General features: G+C 35.0%; 2 protein-coding genes and 3 long non-coding RNA genes across 7 annotated transcripts; 2 read left to right on the top strand and 3 right to left on the bottom strand.

The window, feature by feature from the left end:
- The first annotated feature begins 7,732 nt into the window (after positions 1-7,732).
- On the top strand, positions 7,733-10,655 carry LOC142223380 (uncharacterized). The gene is made up of 3 exons (XR_012718707.1): positions 7,733-7,831; positions 7,895-8,318; positions 10,507-10,655. It is a non-coding gene; the product is annotated as an uncharacterized LOC142223380 (long non-coding RNA).
- Positions 10,656-11,795: 1,140 nt separating this feature from the next.
- Positions 11,796-12,319, bottom strand: LOC142223381 (uncharacterized). Its single transcript, XR_012718708.1, has 2 exons — positions 12,073-12,319; positions 11,796-12,005 (listed from the first exon to the last, which is right to left on the bottom strand). It is a non-coding gene; the product is annotated as an uncharacterized LOC142223381 (long non-coding RNA).
- A 9,931-nt stretch (positions 12,320-22,250) lies between these two features.
- LOC142225830 (uncharacterized) lies at positions 22,251-24,327 on the top strand. Its single transcript, XR_012719444.1, has 2 exons — positions 22,251-23,909; positions 23,967-24,327. It is a non-coding gene; the product is annotated as an uncharacterized LOC142225830 (long non-coding RNA).
- Positions 24,328-25,066: 739 nt separating this feature from the next.
- Positions 25,067-27,052, bottom strand: RpS27A (ribosomal protein S27A). Of its 2 annotated transcripts, none has more exons than XM_075295640.1 (3): positions 26,925-27,052; positions 25,474-25,811; positions 25,067-25,246 (listed from the first exon to the last, which is right to left on the bottom strand). In XM_075295640.1, the coding sequence occupies exons 2-3, from the start codon at positions 25,792-25,794 to the stop codon at positions 25,097-25,099; spliced, it is 471 nt and encodes a 156-aa protein (XP_075151755.1). In that variant the 5' UTR covers positions 25,795-25,811; positions 26,925-27,052; the 3' UTR covers positions 25,067-25,096. The 2 variants fall into 2 exon arrangements, with proteins under 2 accessions (XP_075151755.1, XP_075151756.1); XM_075295641.1 differs by having other exon boundaries at positions 26,860-26,961.
- On the bottom strand, positions 25,890-26,998 carry Ip259 (NSA2 ribosome biogenesis factor-like IP259). Of its 2 annotated transcripts, none has more exons than XM_075295638.1 (2): positions 26,860-26,998; positions 25,890-26,744 (listed from the first exon to the last, which is right to left on the bottom strand). In XM_075295638.1, exon 2 carries the CDS (start codon positions 26,732-26,734, stop codon positions 25,958-25,960), a length of 777 nt encoding a protein of 258 aa, XP_075151753.1. In that variant the 5' UTR covers positions 26,735-26,744; positions 26,860-26,998; the 3' UTR covers positions 25,890-25,957. The 2 variants fall into 2 exon arrangements, with proteins under 2 accessions (XP_075151753.1, XP_075151754.1); XM_075295639.1 differs by having other exon boundaries at positions 26,925-26,984.
- Positions 27,053-27,383: the final 331 nt, after the last annotated feature.

A 27,383-nucleotide genomic window follows, 5' to 3' on the forward strand; every position in this document is an offset into this window, starting at 1 on the left:
TGAATAAAGTTTATCCCATAGAAAAGAAGTTGCCTTCAGGTAAGTAGCGCACCGATTTATAAAAAAGGAATATTACAAAAGTTTCCATAAAAATTGCGGGCTTCATACACCAACAAACACAAATACTTTTTACGGCAAGCGAGCTTTTCTTATTGTATTAAAAATACAGGAAGAGTCTAAGTCGATCTGTATTTATATCTAGAGGCTTAAGGAAGTAATTTCTGGCAAGCATATTGAATTAGGTTCTGTAGTTTGACCACATAATTGAAACCTAATAACCATCTGTCATTGGTATACAAACATTACCTATAAAAAATTTTAAATTGTAATGTAAATTGATCTCACATATATGTAGATCAAAAGCCTTTGTTGTTAGCACCTTTTGTATTTATTTTAGTAATTTATTATGATTGTAAATCTTGTAATAAATTAATAAAATCTCAATATAATCTGCCCTTTCATTTGATATTGGAATTTGGTTAGGATAATACCCAATAAACACAGGATGAGCGTTTTTCAAATGCAACAACTTTTCAGTTTGAGGGTAAATATAATTTTCAACATAAATTCAACTTGACTTGAAATAGCTCATCTTCAATACATCTTCAAATTGTTTGCGAATTACTTCCAATTTGCCAAAATGTTGACAAAATCTTTGAAAAGATGTTGAAGATAATATGAGAAAACTTTGACAAAACACTACCCTAAAATGCAACGAAAAAAACATGTGGTTTTCAATACTTATTTGTGCAACGAAGTTCGTGGTCAATTGCAAGAAATAAAAAAATGGAAAATTTTAGACAAATAACCAAATAGTTTATAAAAATTGGTAAGTGAAAATAAAAAATGAAATAAAACTTTAAGAAAGTCACTAAATGTATATCTCTTTGCAGAAAACTAAAATTATGGATTCTACGTTCTTGAAAACATCAAAAATCTGACCAATGAAAAAATGGTGGACAATTAACTGGAACTGCTTCAAATAGTTTATAAAAATTGGTACGTCAATATGAAAAATTAAATCAACACTTTAGAGAAGTCACTAAATTTAAATCTCTTTGCAGAAAACTAAAATCTTTGGATGCTACATTCTTTCAAACAATAAGAAGCTGACCAATGAAAAATGAGTGGCTTATCGACAAGAAAAATTTTCCAGAAACATTACAAGTGCAACCAATTAAAATTGTTAAAAGCAACAAATTGTTGTAATGAAAAACTTCTGGATGAAAATGTGCATCACATCGTCAGTTTAATTCATATGCTATTATCAGTTTAAAATGGATATTTTGTGAACTGCTTCTGCTGGAAATCAATTCTAACACGCGGTCCAGTACGTTCCTAATTCCAAATTGGCCGCATGTTAATAAATTTTAATGCTTTACAGACTATCAGTTATTCCGGACGGAATGTCGGCGTTTGTTAGGAATCTTATAGTGTGTCGGATCGATACGACATGTCGGCGATGACTAAATTATCGGTAAATGTGTTATCGATCCCATAAACATACAGCTGTATCGATTATGCCTTCGGACTTAACTTATAATGTGCACAATATATGGGATATGTTCGACACGAGCACTTTGGTCCGGAATAACTGATAGAGTACTATGTTCAGTTTTCAAGCTGAAAACCAGCTTATTTTCACGGTTACTTTTTTTAATCAATTAATTTCGAAATATTAAATTGTTCACAATCAATACATTGGACCTTTTCCATCCATAATTTGAAGAGACTTGATGAAAATGTTATCGTCTTCATATATATTTTTGCACTTTTAATTTAGTGTTTTGGTGAAAAATTCGAACATAGTACTCACCTTTACATCAACAGCTGGTTTATTTACCAGTTTTGATAAAAGGTGTCGCGAGACGTTTGGCAAGGATTTCCTTGCATGTGGAAGCGTGTTGCGTCGATGTATGGATGACGTAAAAAGCGTTAATGGAGAAAGGGGACATCTGCGACGCTATGATGTCAGTTGTAGACTCGTTATGCCATGACTACACTCATAGAAAAAAGTCTGTTGTTAATAGCAAACACTGTCTGCTATTTTCAGCAAACAAAATGCTGCTGTTTTAGTACATTTTTTGCTAAAACAGCAAACAATCCGTTATTTTGGAACAGCAGACATACTGCAGAAAAGTCAGTAGTTTGCTGAAATTTTCTGCTGATCCGAATAAAATATAAAGTCTCTCCAGTCAAATGGACAATAGTAAAATGGTACACATTATAAAACTTCAAACGTTAAAAACAATTAGTATTTTTTGATTATGCAATAACATTTGTGAACAAGCAAAACTTTTTAGTAATTTACATTTTAAAGGCTATAGTGAAAACTAAATCAGTAAGAAAAATGCATGAAATTATACATATTTGAGAAATTGCTAGAGATTTTTTCCCAGTAAAATTTTGCAAACCATAGCATACGTTGCCAGCTGGTTATTGATAACAAACAAAGTACCAATACAACCCAATAAACACAGGATGAGCGTTTTTCAAATGCAACAACTTTTCAATTTGAGGGTAAATATAATTTTCAACATAAATTCAATTTGACTTGAAATAGCTCACCTTCAATACATCTTCAAATTATTTGCGAACTACTTCCAATTTGCCAAAACGTTGACGAAATCTTTGAAAAGGTGTTGAAGATAATATGAGAAAACTTTGACAAAATACTACCCTAAAATGCAACGAAAAAACCATGTGGTTTTCAATACTTATTTGTGCAACGAAATTCGTGGTCAATTGCAAGAAATAAAAAAATGGAAAATTTTAGACAAATAACCAACTAGTTTATAAAAATAGGTAAGTGAAAAAAAATGAAATAAAACTTTAAGGAAGTCACTAAATGTATATCTCTTTGCAGAAAACAAAAATTATGGATTCTACGTTCTTGAAAACATTAAAAAGCTGACCGATGAAAAAATGGTGGACAATTAACTGGAACTGCTTCAAATAGTTTATAATAATTTGTACGTCAATATGAAAATTTAAATCAACACTTTAGAGAAGTCACTAAATTTAAATCTCTTTGCAGAAAACTAAAATCTTTGGATACTACATTCTTGCAAACATTAAGAAGCTGACCAATGAAAAATGAGTGGCTTATCGACAAGAAAAAGTTTCCAGAAACATTACAAGTGCAACCAATTAAAATTGTTAAAAACAACAAATTGTTGAAAACAACAACTTCTGGATGATGCTATTATCAGTTTAAAATGGATATTTTGTGAATTCCTTCTCCTGGAAATCAATTCTAACATGCGGTCCAGTACGTTCCTAATTTCAAATTGCCCGCATGTTAATAAATTTTAATGACACCAAAAGGAAGGAAATCGAATTATCAATGCAAAAGTGTTTACTAATAATGTTTAAGATATTTAAAGTTTTGTTGTTTGTTGTTTTTTTGTTCTTATTTGTTGATATGTTTAATAATATTATTATTTATCAATTGGTATTGTAGTGTATTATGTAGTGTAGTGTATTATTACATATTTTATTTTGATGAAAATGAATAAATTATACAAAATTCTAGAATTTTGGCTTTGACTTTCAATTTGAAGTGGGGATATCATTCATACAAATTTAGGTTGAAAAGTATTTGCAACGATGTTAATTTTGAATTTGACTCGCATCGAAAATTGTTTGACAAATTATTGAGTAGCGATGCATTTCAATTTGAGGACAACACTTGAGATATTATTGCTAATGTGTTGAATTTCACTGTTGAGGGTAATGTCTGTTTTTTGTTGAGAACGCGATATTCTCAACAATTTCTCAACTTGAATATTACCCTAATCCTTTGAAAAAATGTTTGAAAAACTGTTGAAATTTAGCATTTTGCAAACGTTTGTGTTTATTGGGAATGTATATGTTCGGCAACTACGATTGGAAGTTAAATATACAGGATTCGTTTTTTTTTTGTTTTCAATATTTTAGCAGCTGAAATTATCAATTTGCAAATAGTTACTGGATACCGTTCGTGTACTTTTTAGCAATTTTAAGCAAAGAGTGTATAATTATTGGTGTTAGTATTTCAAACAGAATAATTTTATTGAAGAAAAATGTGTATCGATATACAAATTAGAAAAAACTATGCACTCTATGTTTTCATGTTACATTTTTACATAAAGTATTTAAAAGCAAAGTAGTATTTCAACACCCCCACTTGAAATGTATTTAGTATAATCCCAAACATTTGCAAAATTTATTAAGTTTCTCCTTGGAAAGAGGTTTTGTTAAAAAATCTGCAACCTGATCATCTGATGGAATTGGACAAAATATAACGTCATTCGATTTTCTCTTTTCCCGGATGAAATGATGTCGTATATCAATGTGCTTTGTTCTTGGGTGATAAGCTTCATTGGATGCTAGATGAACTGCACTTCTGTTGTCACAAAAAATAGTTGTGGGATTTAGATTATTGAAATCGGGGTGTAGTTCCTTCTGTAATGTTCGTATCCATATGACTTCTTGTGTAGCACTTGTTAAAGCCATGTATTCAGCCTCCGTTGTTGATAACGCTATAGTTTGTTGTCTCTTGCTTGCCCAAGATATTGCCCCATCTTGAATTATATTTATATATCCAGTTACTGACCTTCGATCTTCCAAGTCGTTTGCCCAATCAGAATCTGAATATGAAATAAGTTCATGATTGCCTTTAGATTTAAAATGTAGTTTATAATGTGAAGTTCCTTGCAAATAACGAAAAATACGTTTCACAGCATTCCAGTGAATTTTTGAAGGATTGTTGTTAAATTTACTTAAACAATTTACAGCCTGACTTATATCAGGACGAGTACATTGTGCAGCGAAAAGTAAGCTCCCAATGGCTTGTTGGTATGGGACATTTTTTACAGTTTCGTCTTCTTCATTTGTTTTTGATAGCCTTTGATTTATATCAAATGGGGTTGATACAGGATTACAATTTTCCATATTGTAGACATTTAGCATGTGCAAAATGTATTCTTCTTGGTCCAGACATATTGAATCCTTATTCTTGTTTATTCGCATGCCTAAACAACGTTTCGCTTCACCAAGAAATTTCATTTTAAAATTATTCATTAAGTTCAATTTTAATTCGTCACAAAATTGTTTATCGTTGCTGAAGAGTAACATGTCATCTACGTACAAAGCCATGTATGTTAATTTATTTCCATTCGCACGATAATAAATACATGGATCTTGAACAGACCGTAGCATACCAAATTTTTGAAGTGCTTCATTTAACTTATTGTTCCAAACATGACTTGCCTGTTTTAACCCATACAACGCTTTCTTCAGTTTTAGTATATAATTTTCGGGTACAATGACATTTTCTGGCGGTTTTATGTATACATCTTCCTTCAGTTCTCCTTGTAAAAATGCTGTCACTGCATCTAGTTGTTCGATATTTAGATAATATCTAGCAGCTAGAGCCATTAAGAATCGTATAGATGTATACCTTACAACGGGCGAATATGTTTCCTCATAGTCTATACCTTTCTTTTGCGTATAGCCTTTGGCGACCAATCTTGCTTTATAGCGTATTGAATCATCTGGCTCGATTTTCTTCTTGAAAATCCACTTAGTTTTTGTTATGTTGCAGTTATTAGGTTTTTGAACAGCTTCCCATGTTTGATTTTCTTCTAAAGATGATAGTTCACTTCGAATTGCACTTTCCCACTTTTCTTTATCCTCACAAGATAAAGCTTCTTCAATCGTGTTGGGTTCAGTGAATTGTGCTATACATCCAGACCAATTTATTTTGGGTTTTTCGGCCAATCTTTTGCTCTTTCGAATGGCATTCCCGCCCACATTTTCGGATGTGTTTTCGTTTCCTTTCGGTACAGCGACATTGTCCTGGATGGCAGCTTCAACTAAATCATCGCATAATTCCCCCACTTCATTGTTATTTATTGAGTTAAATGATAATGAGTCATCCGATGATGTCTCTGCATTAATTTGATTCACACCTGTGTTGAAAAAGTAATATTTTTCGCAATTGTCTCGAAGAAATGACGCCCCTTTTATGTTCTCATCAAAATGAACATCTCTACTTGTTATAATTTTTCTTGTCTCAATTATATATATGCGGTAACCTTTTGTATTAATACCGTATCCGACAAAAATTCCTCTCTCTGATTTCGAGTCCCATTTTTGACGTTTTTGTTTTGGCACAAGTGACATTGCTAAACAGCCAAATATTCTTAAATTACTCACGTTTGGCTTTTTTTACTCCATAGTTCTTGTGGGGTACATTTCAAAGTTTTGTGGGGTGATCTATTCATCAAATATACTGCCGTCTGAACAGCTTCTGCCCAAAACGTATTTGGAAGTTTTGCATCTTTTAACATTGATCTTGCTTTTTCGACTATTGTCCTATTTGCGCGTTCTGCCAAGCCATTTTGTTGAGGATTGTAAGCAACAGATTTCTCATGAATGATGCCATTTTTCTTTAGAAAATACTTCACATTTTTATTGATGTATTCAGATCCATTGTCACTCCGTAAAATTTTAATTTTTGCATTTGTCTGATTTTGCACCATCTGCACAAATTCGTTTGCATCAAAAATTTTGGCACCATTTTTGTCAAATATAACCCGATTTTCATTTTTGCGCAACTGGCTTACGGATAAAAGGTTTTCTGTAAGATCGGGCACATATAAAACATTTTTCACTGTTATGTCATATTCTCCAAATTTGCCATTTAGTTGTATTTTAACATCTCCTATCGATTTTACTTCTAGACAGTTTTCGCCTGCAGTTTTCACTTCTCCAGTGTAGGGTTTCATTGTTGTAAAGATGGTTTTTTCGCTTGTCATGTGGGCCGATGCACCACTATCTACAAACCAAGATTTCTTCCCGAATCTACCACTGAGAGCCATAAAAGATGTATTTTTCTTTACGTTCTTTTTCTTATTATTCGGACAATCAGCCTTATAATGACCCACTCCATTGCAATTAAAGCATCTCTTTTCAGAATTATAAGACTGCTGCTTCTTTTTATTGAAACCGTTCTTGCTTACCAACGCGTTATTATCTGCTAACGTTTCCATTCTAACATCTTGAAGCAACTTCATTTTTATGGCATCTGCGGTTATTTTATTTCCACAACTTCCTAGAGACATTATCATAGGCCTATATGTGCTGGGCAAACCTTTAAGTAGCAAACAACCCAGCCATTCATCGTCCACCACGAAACCAATGGAACCTAATTTTTGTGCCGTTGATACAATTTGAGATACATAGTCCTCTACAGAGCTACATTCTTCTAATTGAATTGAGCAAAGCTTTTGCAACAGTCCCACCTTTCGATCCAAACCAGAATCTTGAAACAAATCTGTTAAAATTTTCCAGACATCCTTAGCCTTTACACATTCTCGGACATACACATATAAAGATTTATCCAACGCAAGAATAATTTTACATCTGGTCATTTCTTGCTGTTTTTCGTCGCCTTCATCGCTGCTTACAAACTTCCATAATCCTTCGAGTTTCAATTGCGTCTCCATTGCAAAACTCCAAGTGAGCCAATTATCTGACCCAATCAGCTTTTCAAATTTCTCCACTTGACCGTTTTGCATTTTACATAAAGTATTTAAAAGCAAAGTAGTATTTCAACAATAATACACTCTTACTCTCTTGCTAGTTTTTACTGGATATTTTTTACTGGAAAAGTACGCGAACAGATCTATTGCTAGAAAAGTACGCAAACAGACCTAATGTTGGTTTTGACAAATGTCAACGTCGATATGTCAAACGCCTACGCCGTCAAAACATCACTTTTAAACAAAAACACGAGACAAGCCGGGAAACTAGAAAAATTATTTTGTGTTGTTTGTGTTATTTGGTAAGTATTGGATTGTATAATATTGTATTCCTTTTAAAGAATTTTGTTTTAAATAATTTTTAGATTGGAATATTGCTATTATATATTGATATATGGGAGCAACCGTCGTACAATGGTTCAAGCCCGTTTTGCATACAAACGGTTATGGATTCAATCCTAATTTCGACTAAACACTATAAAGTTTTGCAACGGTGGATAGGTGCATTACTCCCTCTAGAATGTTGGTGATATTTCTGAATATATCAAACTTACTCTAAATTTTTCATCGCAATGGGAAATGGTGTTCAGGCTCGGCTATTAAAAGGAGATTCCTTGTCTTTGAGCTTCCTGCATGGAATCGGGTGGCACTCAGTGACAAGAGAGAAGAGCAACACTGCTGTATCATAAGGGACTGAATAGTCAAAGTGGGCCTGAAATAACGGGCTGCCACTATAGCTAACCTAAACTGTATCCGAATGTTTCACAATTGACAAAGTTCACCTTAAATGTGAGTATTAAAACCAAGATAACATTACAACCTTGCTATTTTACTAAATACGGCCTTAAGAGAATAATGTATGCTTTTAGTTTTAACCATTTTAATTTTTGCTAAAGGTACCTATTTGAACTTTGATGACGTCATCCAATACAATACCTATAAATAAAAATAGTTTACAAAATAAAATTTTTGTGAGGTATATTTGATGTGAGGTGATTTTTTAATGTATTTCCATTTCCTGAATTCGAATATAGAAGTTAAATTTTTATATGCAACACGTTTTGAGAAATACCTACATTTTTAGTTTTTTTACTAGACGCGAGAATCATATCTCAAGCTAGAAATGTCCGCTTATATCGTTGAATCTGAGATAAGTTGTTCTAAATATATCGATAAAAATTGAGCACATTTTTATCGTGTTTTACAGTGATTCTGTGCCGGTGGAAAAATGCCAACAGTTGAAATAACGTCCGGTTTCACTTTATGCTTGTAATGGTGATACTTTAACGTAAGAATAAGATTGGAACGAAAATGACAACTTTATAAGCATATTTTTGAAAATGTGCCCTTTTTTAAATATATTTTGAACCACTAACTTATCACAGATCCATATTTGTTCGATATAATCGTACATTTTTAGCTCGAGAAATTATTTTTCTAATGAAAAAAGGACAAAAAATATGAGTACAGTTGAAGCTCGGTTTAACGAACGATATATTGTCAGGCCCTTTCGTTATTTAGAAATATTCGTTAAATCGAACGGGAATATTAAATGTTAACTTTTATTGAAAAACGTAGTTTTTTTACCAGATGAGTAAAAATTCAGATGAATGTGGCAAAATTAAACTACACAGGCATTTAAAAAAATATTACTTTAAATAATCCTTAAAAACTGATGAGCTTGATATACATATCTAGGTTAGGTTAGGTTGAAAAGAGGATCCAAGAGTTGCTGTCTCAGGAGAGCCTGTATACACCCATGAAAATACCTTCCTAGACGAATTCCCTGATTTGTTTCCAGTCCCCAGTTTCAAGATGGGCCAGGCATAACAATTACACTATTACTCTGTTGCTCCTGTCGGCATAGATGTACTCTCAACTCTAGATTACAGTTTCGGCCGAACACCAAGAAAGTATTTCAGCGGTAATTTATCCCTCTATGTAATTATGCTGATACTCCTGTGCATTTCATAGTTTCTCTTCAGCTATAAGAAGGAGGTTCTTTGTCATTGAGATAAATATACAATCGGGTAGCACTCATTAATAAGAGAAAAATTCACCACCTGCCCAACTGGCGATCCTACGAAAATTTGGTGCATATTACCATCTATAACAGGACTAGTACCAGTGCTCCAGTTTGTCGCAGGTTTTAGATTTGCATATAATTTATTGATTTATATTCTCTATTGATTTTAAAATCTTATTGGATCTAGACATTTACCAATGGGTCAGCATATTCCAAATTTTTTCCTTCCTTGTGCAATTGGGATGCGCAAAATAAGGGTTTGTCCCAGACTGGTTAATGAGGACCTGTCTAGTTCTACTAAGTTTTCCTAGGTCATGTCCTTTGGAATGAGTTCAAGCCGTGTCCTACAGTGTAGATGTACACCGTCAATGACAAACCCGTGTTAATGATCGGTCCCGTCCATCCGTTTCGACCAGGTCTGGGACTGGTCCATTCACATCAGGGAGTAGTCCTATACCGGTTCTCGGGTATATCCATTTTCCGTAGCGAAGCTGTCTCTCTATCTAACCTAGTTCTCCAGCCATTGAATTTGTGTTTCCAAACATTTGATGGAATCTAAATATTTTGGGAATGCCATACTTTGTGGACATTTCCGAAGGACTTAAGCCACTCTCACAATCGTGAAATATTGCTGGTTTTTAGTTGTCATTTTTCTTAAGATTAAAAGCGTTTTCGTTAAATCGAACGTAAATTTTGTTCAACCGTTCGTTATTTAGAATACTCAATGTTAGGAATTTGGACGTTCGTTAAATTGGATTTTCGCTAAATGGGATATTCGTTAAACAGAGCTTCGACTGTATATCTCAAAAACTGTTCCATTAAAAAAATTTTAACCACTATTTTCGAATTCACTTGATGAAAATACATAAAAAGCAACATCTATTCAAATGTAAATTGTAGTATAAACTAGTGTAGTTACTAATTGCTTTTTTCTACTTCTTTTCATTACAGATTGTTGTTTTATCCGCGTGTATAAGGCCAAAAAAGAAAAATAAACGTAAATAAATCTTGTACAACATTTCAACTCAACTTCCAATACTTCGATGGAATTAAATTTCTTTCACACATTTAATAAATGTAGACGATATTGTATTACATGATTTACGGGTTTCATTGCAACATATCGTTAAAAACGACCAATTTTGTTGCTGGGACAACAAACATTTGTAGTTGTTATAGCAGTAAAAATGTTAGCTATTTCAACTAACGCAGTTTGCTATTTCAGCAGCGATGTTTGTCAAAAACTTTTAGCAAACAAGTTTACTAATTCAGCAGCATTTGTTTGCTATTTTAGCTGTAAAAAATGTTTGCTGTTTCAACTAACGAATGTTTGCTGAAACAACTACATGCTACTGCTGTCCCTTTTTCAGCAAACAAAACCTGCTGTTTTAGCAAACATTTTTGCTATTATGAGTAACAAAATTTTTTGGGTGTAGGGAAATGAAAATAATTTTTGCAAATGTCAATTCAGTGGTATCACGACTAAAGAGAAACTGTCTTAAATTATTTTTAGATTGTCCTGATGTCATGCTTATGGCCGAACATATGCTGAATAAGCTGACACGTGTTTGATATGGGTGGGTATTCGATATATACTCAGATTATGCGCAATCGTGCAGGGGCTGCACGGCCGTGTTAGTTAGAGACTCGATTAGGAGCGAACAAATTGAAATAGATTTAGGTTCGATAAAGGGAACTTGTGTTAAGATACATAGAATGGAAGGTAACCATCTCTATGTTATCTAGCTATATTGTGCGCCAAATCTTGTTGCATCGAATTTGGACACAATCGCATCATTGGCATCAGCCAATGAAGTTGGCGTCGCGGCTGACCTCAATGCCAGAAACATAACTGAGGAGGAAGGACGACATGCGCTATTCAAGTACCTGGAGATCCCCGATCTTAGCTGAGATAGTACCGACCTGGTTTCTCTAGGAAGCCGTCTCTCATCGTCGCTGATTGGTGGTGGTCTTCCCCCAGTACAACGCTACACTTGTAGGAGTCAATTGCCCTGCCAACATTTTTTGAATTTGGGGGCGCTTCTGAGAATCCCCACTACGTCGAAAACAATCATATACGACATCAAAAACTCGTCGGAAAAGCGCCGTCACTATTGAGAAGTTGTAACACGCCAAGTTACTACGAAAAAGTTTCTCATCAGTGCAATTATTAGGACGCCAATAAGAACCCCTGCAAACTATCAGAAAAAGTGCATTTTAAGGTAATTGTAGAAGAATCATTGTGGTCAAGTAGAACACGATTGTGTAGATGTTTATTAATCTGATTAAACATTTATAATTTCTTATAAATATAACATTTTTCGGTTTATCTCATCACATTTAATATAATATTTTGCATTAATAAAAGAATGATGTTGAGTTTTAAGTAGCAAGTTATATATTGCAGCGTCTATCAGCCAGTTTGTTTATTTTCGATGGAGACAGCGTGCCTGGAAAAATTCTTGAAAAACGATCACTTTATTCTATTTGGAAAGTCGAAAATTGTTCACCATATACCTTTCACAATTTTAAGCGTAATATCTATGTTTTCAGAACTTTATTTTCGTTTTTATTTAAATAAAATATAACAAGCTGGTTGCACTTGGCGTGTCACAAAAAATAAAATGCCTCTTCTAACAGTAGTGATGGCAAATTACTTTCATGTACATTTTGTACTTTTTGATATGCTTCCCCCATCACAGTTCGCGATGGTTGTGGTGACATTTACGAGTCTGTGGTAGCGATGAGGATGAAATGGAACTTTGAAATGCTGGCAGGGATACCGCAAACACCATCTGGAGATTTACTTCTGATATATGCTGACGACATATTTATTGCGGCATCAGGAGCAAATGCAGCGGTTGTCAATGACAGATTGAATCATTACTTGGGAGAACTATTGCGTCGAAAGACGCTCAAATGGCCTGAGTGAGAAGGTGAAACTATTGATTTATCGACAAATCATTAGGCTAATCATCGCCAACGCCTTTCCTGTTAGAGGAGAAGATGGAATATGGCGGAGACCTTCTAGCCAATCTATCTACGAATCTGCAGGAATTGATAGGTTTGATGTATTTCTGATTAGAAATGCATTAAATTTTCTTGATAGGGCATCTTTTGTAGATAACCCGTTAGTCAGGGGTTGCTTGACAGGGACTTCTCTTTAGGGGTGAGAGGCTCGTTTTCTATAACAGACGCTATGGTACGCTAGACGTGGACGACACTGTTTACAGTTTAGCACAATAGTAGCTCTTAGGGAAATTGTAAATATTTTTGAATTTTTAGTTTTAAGGTGGGTATTAAGTTCGAGTTTAGCCGCTAAAATCGTCATTTTTCACAATTATTTTTCCTTAAAGGTGAGTATTAAGTTCGAGTTTAGCCGCTAAAAACGCTAAAGTGAAAACCAAATCAGTAAGAAAAATGCATGAAATTATACATATTTGTTGCAAATTTTATTATAACTTGATGGGGAAAAGCCCAAAGCAAATTTTCACAAAGTTTGTATTCCTTAAAATGGATTATTAAAGAAAAGTAATCGTGAAAAAATGACGTTTTTAGCGGCTAAACTCGAACTTAATACTCACCTTAAAGGTGAGTATTAAGTTCGAGTTTAGCCGCTAATTTTCACTCAAGTGAAAACTAAATGAGTAAAAAATGTCATAAAATTATACATATTCGTCGCAGATTTCATTATAACTTGATGGGGAATATCCCAAAGCAAATTTTCACAAAGTTTGTATTCCTTAAAATGGATTATTAAAGAAAAGTAATCGTGAAAAAATTACGATTTGTGCGGCTAACTCGAACTCAATACCCACCTTAATAATCCATTTTGAGGAATACAAACTTTGTAAAAATTTGCTTAAGACTATTCCCCATCAAGTTATAATAAAATTTGCAACAAATATGTATAATTTTATGCCTTTTTTGCTGATTTAATTTTCACTTTAAGGTAAGTACTATGTTCGCTTTTCGCGTTGACATTTTCGTAGTTACTTTATTAAAACAGTTCAATATATACCAGATAAATTAATTCAATTGATGCGCATTTTCTTGTTCCTCTACATTTCGACAAGACTTTACAGGAATAAGTTTGTTTTCATCTATAATTTTGATTATTTAAGGAAATGTAGTCGCGAAAATAATGTGGTTTTCAACTCGAAAACCGAACATAGTACACACCTTTAGCGGCTAAAATCGAACTTAGTACTCACCTTAAGTATTAGTGAAATAATAATAAAAATGTTATGGCCTCTGTTTTTAGTCATTCTTCAGCGATATAGTGTTTTATATAGAAAATTTGAAATAGTGACTAGCTTAAATAAACAGTTTAAACCGTATCCTGTATTATATAGATAAATTTAGAAAAGAATTATATATACGCTAAATATAGGTTAGGTTAAAGTGGCAGCCCGATTAAGATTCAGGCTCACTTGGACTATTCAGTCCATTGTGATACCACATTAACTAAAAGTACCTATTACATATGGGCACTTCTAGTTTTAACCGCTGAACCTTCTTGATTATTTTTCTTTGTTGAACCAACCAGATTGTTCCAAAAATATTAGCAGACTGCTTAAGTTAACGTTTTCCAGATCCGCCAGTAATCTGAAGCTATATGCTCCTAAAAGCTGCTTGCGCTTTACACAAAATGCAGGACACTCACACAAGAGGTGTTTAATTGATTCTTTTTCCTCCGCATCATGACAGCTCATACAATAGTCATTATACTTCGCGCCAATAGTTTTTGCAAAATCTCCTATCAGGCAGCGACCCGTTATAGCAGATATCAGGAGTGATATCTGACGTCTCGAGAACATTAGCATATCTAGTGTGCGGTTTAAGTTGAAATGGGGCCATATTTGCTTGGTGTCGTTACAACCCTTGCAATTCTCCCATCGAACATTTACCATCATAACAGCCTTCTCACGCAGCATGAGCTTGCAGGTAGCTAGGGGCATACCAACAAATTCTAGTTCCCCTGGAATATGTAAGGTAGTCCCTAGCCTTGCCAACTCATCCGCTTCGCAGTTCCCCGGTATGTTCCTATGGCCAGGCACCCATATTAGGTGAATATTATACTGCTCAGCCATCTCATTGAGAGATTTGCGGCAATCGATGGCCGTTTTCGAGTTGAGGAACACAGAGTCCAAGGATTTTATTGCAGGTTGGCTGTCTGAGTATATATTAATGCCCACATTTTTTGGAACATTACTTCTCAGCCAATTCGCCACCTCTCTTATTGCTAATATTTCAGCCTGAAAAACACTACAGTGATTAGGTAATCTTTTCGCTATTCGAAGTTCCAGATCATTAGAATATACTCCGAACCCCACTTGTCCATCCAATTTGGAGCCATCAGTGTAGAAATCTATATATTCTTTATTCCCCGGGGTCTGTGTGCACCACGCCTCACTGTTGGGGATTAGAGTCTCAAACTTTTTATCGAAAAGTGGACTCGCCAAAGTGTAATCCACTACGTAGGCACATCTGACATTATTTTGAGGACAGAACTGTGACCGTAACCATTTTCCGACCACAGCGATAGTTCGCGCAACCGCACAGCCGTTGTTGCAGCTGACTGTTTGGCCAAAATGTCTAAAGGCAATAGATGCAGCATGACATTAAGGGAATTTGTTCCTGTCTTGCTGAATGCGCCTGAAATACACAAACACGCCATACGCTGAACTTTATCTAAACCAGTCGGTTTCTGAAGTGCCGGCCACCAGACTACAACACCATATAGCATTATAGGTCTAACCACTGCCGTGTATAGCCAATGCACAATATTTGGTTTTAGTCCCCACTTTTTTCCTATTGCCTTTTTGCACGAGTACAAAGCTACAGTTGCCTTCCTCGCCCTTTCTTCAATATTAAGCTTAAAGTTCAGCTTCCTGTCCAAAATAACGCCAAGGTATTTTGCACAATCACCAAAGGGAATTTCAATACCCCCTAAGGAAATAGGCCTAACCGTGGGAGTTTTGCGATCTTTGCAGTACATGACTAATTCTGTCTTTGCAGGATTTACCCCAAGACCATTGTCTTTCGCCCATTGTTCAGTCATCCGGAGGGCCCTCTGAATAATATCTCTGATTGTGGATGGGAATTTTCCCCTGACTGCCAGAGCTACATCATCTGCGTATGCCACCACTTTTATCCTTTCTTTTTCTAGAGTAACCAGAAGGCTATTTATAGCAACATTCCAAAGAAGAGGTGATAGAACTCCTCCTTGGGGAGTGCCTCTGTTCACATACTTTTGTATGTTTGCTTGTCCTAGTGTGGCTGAAATACGTTTCTTCATTAGCAGTTCGTCTAACAGCCTGAGTATGCATGGATCAACATTCAGAGTTGTCAATCCATTTAATATCGAGCTCGGATGGACATTATTGAACGCCCCTTCGATGTCTAGAAACGCCACGATTGTGTATTCTTTGACAGATAGTGAGCTTTCAATAAAGCTGACTAGTTCATGTAGTGCGGTCTCAGTAGACCTGCCCTTCGAGTATGCATGCTGTCGTTTTAAGAACAAACTTGAATCGATGCTAGTTCTAAGATAAATATCTATCATCCTCTCCAGAGTCTTAAGTAGGAATGAGGATAAGCTGATTGGTCGGAAATCCTTCGCCCTCGAGTGAGAGGCTTTTCCCGCTTTAAGGTGGGTACTAAGTTCGAGTTTAGCCGCTAAAATCGCTAAAGTGAAAACTAAATCAGTAAGAAAAAGGCATAAAATTATACATATTTGTTGCAAATGTTTTCATAACTTGATGGGGAAAAGACCAAAGCAAATATTCACATAGTTTGTATTCCTTAAAATAGATTATTAAAGATAAGTAATCGTGAAAAAATGACGATTTTAGCGGCTAAACTCGAACTTAATACCCACCTTTAGGTATGAAAACGACTTTTGTTTCCCTCCACTTTCCTGGGATATATGATAAGTTGATACATCCTTTATATATCACCGACAACCAGGGGATAATTTTGTCAGTTACAGCTTGTAACTCCGCCGGAGTAATTCCATCAGGTCCAGGGGATTTGAATGGTCCAAAGCTATTTAGCGCCCATCTTATTCTAGTTTCCGATACAATTTCCTCGACAGGAAACGACTGGAAGCCTCGGACGTATTCTCAATACTGCTGCAGTAGTCATTCCAAGAGTTATGCTGAGCCTTTCTCAGTTCTCGCTTGTATCCTCTCAGATTCCTCTTGTAAGCGTCCCAGTCCTCAGGGGCTCTGGTGGACTTTGCCTTGTTAAAGAGCTTCCTGCAGGATTTCCTCATATTACTTAATTCCGTAGACCACCTTGGTGGTCAATGTTTCCCCCTTGGCTTTCCTCTAGGGCATGCAGCTTTCAGTGAGATGTTGAAGGCCTTAGTAATCCGCTCCACTGCGTGTTCGATATCTTGCACATTTCTCATATTTGTCTCTGTTATTTCCGGTATCATCATATTGAACGATTCCCTATACCTATTCCAGTCAGCTTTCCTAACATTTGGCGAAAATATGGTCTTGGTGATATGAACATCAAATTTGAAACTGATGTAGCGATGATCTGAGAAGCTGTGTTCACTTAAAACATGCCACTCAGATATCATTTCATTCAGTTCTTGCGAGGCCAAGGTGATGTCCAAAACCTCTTGCCTGTTTTTAGTGACAAAGGTTGGGGCATCTCCCTTGTTGCAAACTACCAGATTAGTACGCAAAATAAACTCTATTAGCGACTCTCCCCTTGCATTAGTATCACTACTTCCCCATATACTATGATGCGCATTCGCATCGCATCCCATAATGAGTTTCGTCTTTGTTTTCAGTGACTCCTCAACTAAGGTCTTAACGGCACATGGAGGCATCTCCCTGTCATGTCCCATATAGACCGAAGATACCCAATATTTGCATTTGGCTATTTCTAAATTGGCAACGACAGTATCTGCATTGCACATTGAAGGAAGCAGAAACAAGTTAAGCTCGTTTTTAGCAATTATACAGGCTCGAATTACATCATTACCAGTATACTGCAATAGTTTGAACCCCGGAGTACTTAATTCACATATTTTGTTTCTATAAACATATGGTTCTTGAATAAGAACTATGTCTATGTCCCCTTTCATCAGGAGAACTTTTAAGGCAGCACATGCAGCCTTACAATGATGAAGATTTATCTGGAGGATCCGTAGGACCATCGAGATTTTCAACAACCGTCACATCAGCCGCTTCAATCGAGTCATCAAGAATGTCCTCTTCAGAGATATCGGTGACTCTCGCAATAACCATAGGTTCGACTTTGGTGAGTTCTGAGGCAATAGAAGCCTCCTCACGCATACGGTATCTATCCATGTCTTCAACTTTGGTATCTCCCTCGACTTCGCAAGAGGATCCGCTTACTTCTGATTCAGACAGAGGCTTGTCCATTTCTGAATCCTTTAGCTGATCGTTTTTATACACCTTCATTTGGATATAATGAAAGCCATAACATACACGGCCCTGGGACTTTGTTAGATGTGGCAAAGACTGAGTGTTCAATATAAACACTGCATGCCGTCTTGGTCCATCCACTTCATCCAAACGGCCAACCTTCCAATCAGTTGTTGGAAGATCTGGATTGCATTGTTTCAGTCTATTTAAAATAGATTCAGGGTCAGGAGGGTTTGCAGGTATCCACGCATGTGCTCTTGGTCTAGCCGGTATGTCTTTCTTCTCGACTAACTCTAGAGCAGCTCCTTCCCAAACTTCACCAATTCGTATCAGAGCAGCTTTAAAACATTCTATAGACCTCTGGTCCTCAAATGCGACTAGCTTAAATCGTCCTTGATACCAACCAGCCTCTTGGTGTCGAGGATCTGGGCCGGGAAACTTTTCCAGCACCTGTGAGTAGACGCCAGACAAAGCATTCTCAATTTCCCCATTTTTGCTTTGGAACCATACCGTCCAATGCTCCTTTATTTATGATAGCCATCACAAGGCTGTCTTTAGCAACTGAGGCAAACGATCGTTGATCCCTTTTGGAGGATGGCAGCTCATCCGGTGATCGTTCCCTTTTTCCAGCCTCAAGAATTCCTTGAGCCCATTTTAAGGAATCGCTTTGTTTAGCCGACAACGTGCTTGGGTCGACTGATCCTAATTTCTTTAGGATAAACAAAGCATTTCTGCGTTCTTTGAATCTCTTTCGTGAGGGATTACCTCCTTTTGATGCCGTTACCTTGGAAAAGGTCCGACTTGTCAAATTGTCGCCACCTGTCGACCCGTCTACAGGTCGACTAATTGGGCCTAACTCTTGGTCATTGCCCAAATTTATAACTCCAGTCGATACCCGTCCACTGGGCCCTGAAGTTAGCAACCCAGTGGATGTCTTTGAATTTCTCTGCATGGTGGCCTAATAACCCACCACACTTGAAATTCGTAGTAGGTACTTATTACGATGATTTTATCCGCTATTAAAAAAAAAACACGTCCGTTCCGTTCGACGGTTGAAATAAAATATAAGTAACTATGTATGTATGTAGTTGTAAGGTTTCAGCTGTATTAGTTTAAGAAAATATTGACCAATAAAACCTAAATTTTGAAATTGAAAAAATTGTACGACTGTTTAGATTGGTTAGTGGTCTTGCGGAGTTACTGTCTTTTTTTCTCAAATGAAATTGTATCACCAATTAACTTGGGATTTTCTTTCTTCCTGTCGAACCATATGAAAGAACGTCTTAAACCCAGTATCGAATAAACACCTCAACGATAGAATCCGTGAGACTATCAAGGACAAAGGGCTACCCACTTTCCGATTTGGTTATGCAATATATTTGGATCATATTGTTTTTCTTTTTTCAACTGCATACTTTCTGCTTTATTATGAAATAAATATACGAATATTCACCCTTATTCCTGAAGTCGCCCTCGCCGTCGCTTTTTGTCGCTTTTCGTCAATCGCCACTAATTGGTATTCCGTTCGTCGATATATTCTGCTATCGAAGAAAATCGGTATTCCTCGTGTCGCTTTTTGTCGCCAACATCGTCGCAACATCGTCGCCTTTAAATTTACCAGCGAAGAGTTTTGTGTTTATTTTTGAAGAAGTTTTTTAGACTTTGTTAATCGAACAATTGAAAAATAAATGTAAAAAATGGAAATTGGTAAGAGGTAAAGTGACTAATCATCAACAATTACAAAAAAATGGAAAAAATCAGTATATATAGCAGTTATGGTCATCACATTCATATCATAGAAAAGAACACTGTATAATTAAAGTAAACGTGTTGATTTTCAATTCCGTTTATTTTTAAAAGAAATCCTTCAAGGCCAATGTATTTTATTTAGCACCAAACTTAGGTAACAATTGTGTCGAACTTTGAATGATCCTTGGACACATAATGTCAACGTCGTTCCAATTGTATATGCCGGATATTGTTATTGTCCTAATGTAGATATCTAAATCATTTCCCGAGTCAAATTTATCATATATTTTGGTTTTCCAAGTCAACATTGGATTACAAACAAACAGCATTTTAAACGCAAATAATTAAAATTCTGTTTGCACATCAGCTGATTGTTTTCTTTCACGATGATCCTTGTGCCATTGATCTCAGCGTCGTCGCCATTTTTGTAGTTTTGGAAGCATTAAATGTCCTCGAATATATATCCACATTTTTCCCGCGTCAAATTAAATATTTTTTCTTGATTTTGCGACTTAGAATTGCGTCAGAATAAAAATATTTTAAACGGAAAATTTAAAATTCTTTTTTGCACATCAGTTGATTTTTTTCTAGTGATATCGGCCTTTTATTACCGAGTATTGTAATTGGTACAAAAAGTAATCGTCGTCGTCGCCACTTCGCAGGAATACCAAATGAATGACGAGACGACTTAAAAGCGACAGACGACAAAAAGCGACGGCGAGAGCGACTTCAGGAATAAGAGTGATTCTCAAAAAATTATATTTTTTCGGACAGAAAATTCCTGCTCGTTTCAAAAATATAGTCCTTCTAGAATATCTTCATCGAGGTTTTGCACGCGACGTGAAAAAGGGTATTTATAGAACGGCAATATATATTTAGGCTAACCACATTTTCATAGAGGTTTGGTGTATAACAATCTCTGTAAAAACCCCGATCCCAATGTGGATCAGTTATTAAATAGGGTGACTTGTTCCTAAATGTTTTCAATGTTTAAAGTTATTTAATGTATGCCATTTGACTATTTTTTGCTTACTGCAATAGTAATTCTACTTTCAAAAAGGCTGCAGTGAATTTATAATTTTATTCGGATCAGCGGAAAATTTCAGCAAACTACTGACTTTTCAGCACTATGTCTGCTGTTCCAAGTTAACAGATTGTTTGCTGATTTAAGGCCGGTACTCTGGGGCCAAATCACCGCATTCGCCATCGAGTTCTGTTTCGTATAGAGAAACATTTCGATCGCATTAAATTTTTGGATCACCGCATTCGATCGTAATTTATTTTGTCTACTACTTTTTTTTACATTGCTGTAAACATATGGTAATAAGAAATTGAAAGAGAGTAGAATTTCAAAATAATGTTTTGTTATCAAATTATGTTATTTCTGAGATATTTATATTGTTTTTGTGTGTTAAAATATATGTGTAAAAATATATTATGAATCCAAGTGTTTTTTTTTCCTCGTTTTCGGATTCAGACGATGAGTACAAAGTGGCAATTATAAGGAAAAATATTCGTGACAAAAGCAGTCCTTTAGCATTGCCTGAAGTAGAGTAATAGTAAATTGTGTTTTTAACATCCATAGATTTAAAAGACGTTTTCATATGTCAAAAGAAGCTTTTAAATATGTTCTTGAAAAAATAGGTTTTTTTGAAGCGGCTACTGAGCATTCCATTCTTTGATCCGATTCCCTAAATGCAAGTAATATTATATTTTCTTAAATGTATTTTGCCAAAATGGAATAATAATTACATTTTCACCAACTTTTTTCTTTTTGTTTACCTTTTTTCTGCTCAAAAATCACTACATACTTCGTTTTCGATAGCATGCTACCTATCGTGCTCAACTTCGAGTAGAAACAATTCGATAACGACTGCGGTGATCCGCGTAAACTACATTACGAAGACGAAGTACTCGATTTCGACTGCGGTGATTTTGCCCCTGTTCGGTTTTCGCGTTGAAACTCCATACGAAACCAAAAAATGCGAAAAATTTGCGAAATTTTTTCCATTTGTGATACTTTGTTTTTTCGTGTTAAAAAACTGACGTTTATAGCACGGCGCCATTTGCAATGTGAATTAAGAAATAATTTATTTATTAAAAACTATTTGTGCGGGTTTATAAATCAAACACGGACCATATTTTTGTTCCGAAACTATACAAAGGATCAAAGGAATAGCAGATCAATTGCCCAAGGAAAAATAAAATGTTATTTTGTAAAAACAAGCAACAACCACCAACTTAATCCAATATCGCTCCCTGTAAAATAGCGCTCCAAGCTACCTAAAAAAACGCCGCTTTCTATGTGCGAAATAATGGTTTCCATAAAAATTTTTCGCAAGAATGAACATAGTACCGGCCTTTAGCAAACAACCCAATAAACACAAACGTTTGAAAAATGCTAAATTTCAACAATTTTTCAAACATTTTTTCAAAGGATTAGGGTAATATTCAAGTTGAGAAATTGTTGAGAAAATCGCGTTCTCAACAAAAAACAGACATTACCCTCAACAGTGAAATTCAACACATTAGCAATAATATCTCAAGTGTTATCCTCAAACTGAAATGCATCGCTACTCAATAATTTGTCAAACAATTTTCGATGCGAGTCAAATTCAAAATTAACATCGTTGAAAATACTTTTCAACCTAAATTTGTATTAATGATATCCCCACTTCAAATTGAAAGTCAAAGCCAAAATTCTATGAATTTTGTATAATTTATTCATTTTCATCAAAATAAAATATATAATAAAACACTACACTACATAATACACTACAATACCAATTGATAAATAATAATCTTATTAAACATATCAACAAATAAGAACAAAAAAACAAACAACAAAACTTTAAATATCTTAAACATTATTAGTAAACACTTTTGCATTGATAATTCGATTTCCTTCTTTTTGGTTCCTTCCTTTTATTAACATGCGGACAATTTGAAATTTGGAACGTACTGGACCGCGTGTTAGAATTGATTTCCAGCAGAAGGAATTCACAAAATATCCATTTTAAACTGATAATAGCATATGAATTAAACTGACGATGTGATGCACATTTTCATCCAGAAGTTGTTGATTTCAACAATTTGTTGTTTAACAATTTTAATTGGTTGCACTTGTAATGTTTCTGGAAACTCTTTCTTGTCGATAAGCCACTCATTTTTCATTGGTCAGCTTCTTATTGTTTGCAAGAATGTAGCGTCCAAAGATATTAGTTTTCTGCAAAGAGATTTAAATTTAGTGACTTCTTTAAAGTGTTGATTTAATTTTTCATATTGACGTACCAATTATTATAAACTATTTGAAGCAGTTCCAGTTAATTGTTCACCATTTTTTCATTGGTCAGCTTTTTAATGTTTTCAAGAACGTAGAATCCATAATTTTAGTTTTCTGCAAAGAGATATGCATTTAGTGACTTCCTTAAAGTTTTATTTCATTTTTTATTTTCACTTACCTATTTTTATAAACTATTTGGTTATTTGTCTAAAATTTTCCATTTTTTTTATTTCTTGCAATTGACCACGAACTTCGTTGCACAAATAAGTATTGAAAACCACATGGTTTTTTCGTTGCATTTTAGGGTAGTGTTTTGTCAAAGTTTTCTCATATTATCTTCAACACCTTTTCAAAGATTTCGTCAACATTTTGGCAAATTGTAAGTAATTCGCAAACAATTTGAAGATGTATTGAAGATGAGCTATTTCAAGTCAAGTTGAATTTATGTTGAAAATTATATTTACCCTCAAACTGAAAAGTTGTTGCATTTGAAAAACGCTCATCATGTGTTTATTGGGAAGCTGCTAAAACAGCAGTATTTTGTTTGCTGAAAAAAACAACAGACAGCGTTTGCTATTAACAGCAGTCTTTTTTCTATGAGTGCATGTTTTGCTATAGCCCCATATTTCCCCGACACGGATCCAGTCAAATTGACCTCGATGTGGGAGATGAAATAAAACTTTTTACCTAAACATCCAAAGATTACAAGCCCGTCTTCTTGATGTTACCAAAATATTATGTAATCTGACAAACTTAGCTTTGTAGAATTGTAGGCTTTTCCCGACGAGTACTTTGAAATTCCTAATTTTACGCTGCTTTCACCACTAGTTTCACCTCGCAATATTCAAAAGTCGAGGAAAAACGTGGTATTTTGAATCGGAAGCAATTTTGCAAAAAGAATGGAGCAAACGGTGAGCATACATTTCAGTACACTGTGCTAAAATTTAAAGAATCATACATTATGATAGTTTAATAAAAGTCATTCATACCCTGAACAACCCTTTCGGTCTATGATGTCTCAAGCCCATAGATGATTTAAAAAAATATAATAGGATCGTCCGAACTTTTTATTCTTGGTCATTTCTATGTCTGCAGAAAAGGAGCCAGTAGCCTGATTGAAAGACAACTACTAACGAAGAGATTTAACTCACTCGCAAATCAAAATGCTATCACAACAAAAAAAAAATGGAACGAATATTGTAGTACCAACAAGCAAAATGTGAAATGAAATGTAATCATAGTTACTATGACGGCATTTTTATAGGATTATAATAATGAGTGTTCAAATAATTTTCATTATAAATAAATATGAGTATATATTAACAAAAATCGAGGAATTTTTCAATAAGCTTCGGCCGGGACGAATTTAATTCTGCACTTATTAGTTTTTATTTAAAATATAAGCATTATCATATTCATACATACTTCGTTGTAATCTAAAAAGCATTAACACATATTCAATTACAAGTTTCAATGCCTTTTCTCAAAATCTTGCAAGACTGTCGTTTCGAACATGCATAAAATCAGCTACTTTTAAGCAACCACCATTTTTGCAGCAAGTGAAAAGGGAATCTTGGACAAATTATGGTATATTTTTAATTCTTGTTTTTAAAGGGCTTTCATGTTATTTTATCACCAAATATTTATCAAGCATATAGAAAACATATGAAAATAAAAGATTTGTTCTGGTTCCAAATCCTTATTTTTGGAATTGAAGAGATTCCCTAATAATTGGTGAAAAATATTCCCGTTTGGAGAGGGGAATAGTAGCTTACAGGCCAACGGGAAAAATTCCCCACTAGTCTTTCATGTGAACCCAGAACATACCCGAATGTGTATTCCTTCGATAAACTAGTTTGTTGTTGAGCTGTAAACCGAAAGGAATAGTTCAGTCTTCAAAATAAATATAAAAACGGACCTGTTTGGAAGTAGAACGCAATTGTGTGAAATTAGGAATATTATTAGCTTGAAAGATTGCAAGTAAACGATTTGAAATTTTAACTTACACTTGCACAAAGTGATTGTAACTGTTCTTCAAAAAAATGCACTAGGAATTATAAACACAATATTTGCCATTTATTTACGCATTTATTTATATTCACTTATCCTCTGGCTTTGTAAATACAAATGTTAAATTACATTTGCCACAGTAATGGCGATCTTCGTGAGCAGCCATGAAAACGCCAGCTCCACAATTCTCCCCAGGGCACTCGCGACGAAGACGGTGAATTTTACCATTTTCATCAACCTGATTTAGGAAAAAGAAGGAATTTAATATTTATTTTACTTTAAGACATATAATTCTAATAAACCCCTAGTATTCCGGTCGGTTTTAAATGCCAACATTTTGGAATAGGGGGTGAATATTCCCAGTCGCATCGAAATGCACAAGATTTACAAGACTCAAGAATTCCACCACAAACAATTTTTTTTTTAAATTCTTAGTGGATATTTCATCTCATCTTTGAAAAGTACCTTATAGTATTTAAGGACAGCAAGCTTGACCTTCTTCCTCTTATGTTTCATTTTCTTTGGAGTAGAGTAATTCTTCTTCTTGCGTTTTTTTGCTCCGCCTCGCAATCTCAAAACCAAATGAAGTGTCGATTCCTTCTGAATATTGTAATCGGAGAGTGTACGACCATCTTCAAGCTGTTTTCCCGCAAATATTAAACGTTGTTGGTCGGGTGGAATTCCCTCTTTGTCCTGAATCTTGGCCTTAACATTTTCGATTGTGTCCGAAGGCTCAACCTCAAGTGTAATGGTTTTACCCGTTAGGGTTTTGACAAATATCTGCATTTTGTCGTGCTTTCAGCCTGGAAGAAATAAAATTGTGATTTGTGAACTATTATGGTATTTCGAAGGAAGTTGTTCAAATGTTAATTAAAACAATATTGTATTATCTTTTTTTTCGTTTTGTTATCATTTTTATTGTATATGAAAGGCTCGCAAATTTAACTTGTTAAACTAAGAGCACGGCATTGATTACACCGTCATTTTCGGGATTGTTAGTAACTTGGGCGTATTTTCCCCAAACAACTCGTCCAGTCTGTGTCACTAGACCCAATTCCGATATGTTAACTTCTATTACAGTACCCTTAGTAATTACACCAAGAGACGTGTACATTGAAGAGTTTGGATTTTTCTTCACCCCAATAATGGGCAATTGAAATGTTGCCTTCAATTCAGGATGTGTTACATGAGCCGATTTCATACGAAGTGCCATGGGTCTCACAAACCGTTCAAATTTCGGAGGCTTGCGAGTAAAATTTTCACCAACAAATGTTACTTTTGTTACCATACGCTTCCATGATTTTCTTCTAGTTTTGCCAGTTTTTAAAATTTTAAAAACTTCCATATCAGATTGTGCGCGAATCTTCGGTATGGGAACGTCCCACTTCCCAGACTTCTCTTTTCGTTTCTGCTTTATCATATTTGAGAGTACTTTTGCACTCCCTTGTTGGCCTCTATCAAGAAGATAATGTGGAACAGCTCCTTCATCATTTTTAACTTGTTTAGAAATGGTTTTCTCCTTGTGAAGCAAGATTTTCTTCTTAATTTGAATTTTCTCATTTCGTCTTTCTTTGTTAAATATTTTAGCTTTGATACCTCGCAATTTTCTTGCTTTTTGTGACCGAATTTTAGGTAGACGAGCTTCTCGTTTTCTTTTGCGGTCTTCATAATCTAGCCGTCTCCCGTAAAGTTTTCGATGGCGTTCCATATATTCATTCTGAGGCATGATTATTTATCTATAAAATTAGAAACTCAAGAAGCATCAATTACTTCCTCATTGCCCAAAATCTATTATGGCAATATTGTAGATGCTATCTGTGAACCAAACAATGCTGGTTAAAACATACTTACAATAAATTTCAGCTGCTGACAAAACACTAAAATATAAAAACAAATTAAATGCAGACACAACCCACCTTCCAATCTCAAAACACGATGTAAAAAGGAAGGAAGTTAAGTGAGATGCAGTAATGTACCCTACCAAATACAAGAGGTTATGATTTTCACACCTATATGATGCAAGTAACCATGTTATCAAAAGCACAGTTTTAAGTAGTTTATTTGATTAGTGCAGATGGCGCCAACATAAAGAAAAACCCTTGAGGCCAGTAATTTGCCGTCCAGATTATAAGTTTATCCGGACGACAGCACTAGTGCACGGGTCGAACATATCACAGATATTGGCCATATTATAAGTTATGCCAGAACCCAACAAACACAAACGTTTGAAAAATAACTGATAATCTGTAAAGCGCATTACCCTCAACAGTAAAATTTTAATTTAAAATTAATTTTAGGGCTGTTTTCTTTTTGCACTGGATACAACATTTGTATGGGCTATCCAGAACATCGTTGCACTGGTGTTCTATCCAGAA

This window comes from Haematobia irritans, chromosome 2 (genome assembly GCF_050003625.1).
Source record: "Haematobia irritans isolate KBUSLIRL chromosome 2, ASM5000362v1, whole genome shotgun sequence".
In the NCBI taxonomy this organism is placed as follows: domain Eukaryota; kingdom Metazoa; phylum Arthropoda; class Insecta; order Diptera; family Muscidae; genus Haematobia; species Haematobia irritans.

Excerpts from the sequence above, each read along its gene's own strand:
- Ip259 (XM_075295638.1), bottom strand. The coding sequence starts at position 26,734 with ATGCCTCAGAATGAATATATGGAACGCCATCGAAAACTTTACGGGAGA.
- RpS27A (XM_075295640.1), bottom strand. The coding sequence starts at position 25,794 with ATGCAGATATTTGTCAAAACCCTAACGGGTAAAACCATTACACTTGAG. Across the intron at positions 25,247-25,473 it reads CTGTCCTTAAATACTATAAG|GTTGATGAAAATGGTAAAAT; the intron begins GTACTTTTCAAA and ends TTCCTAAATCAG.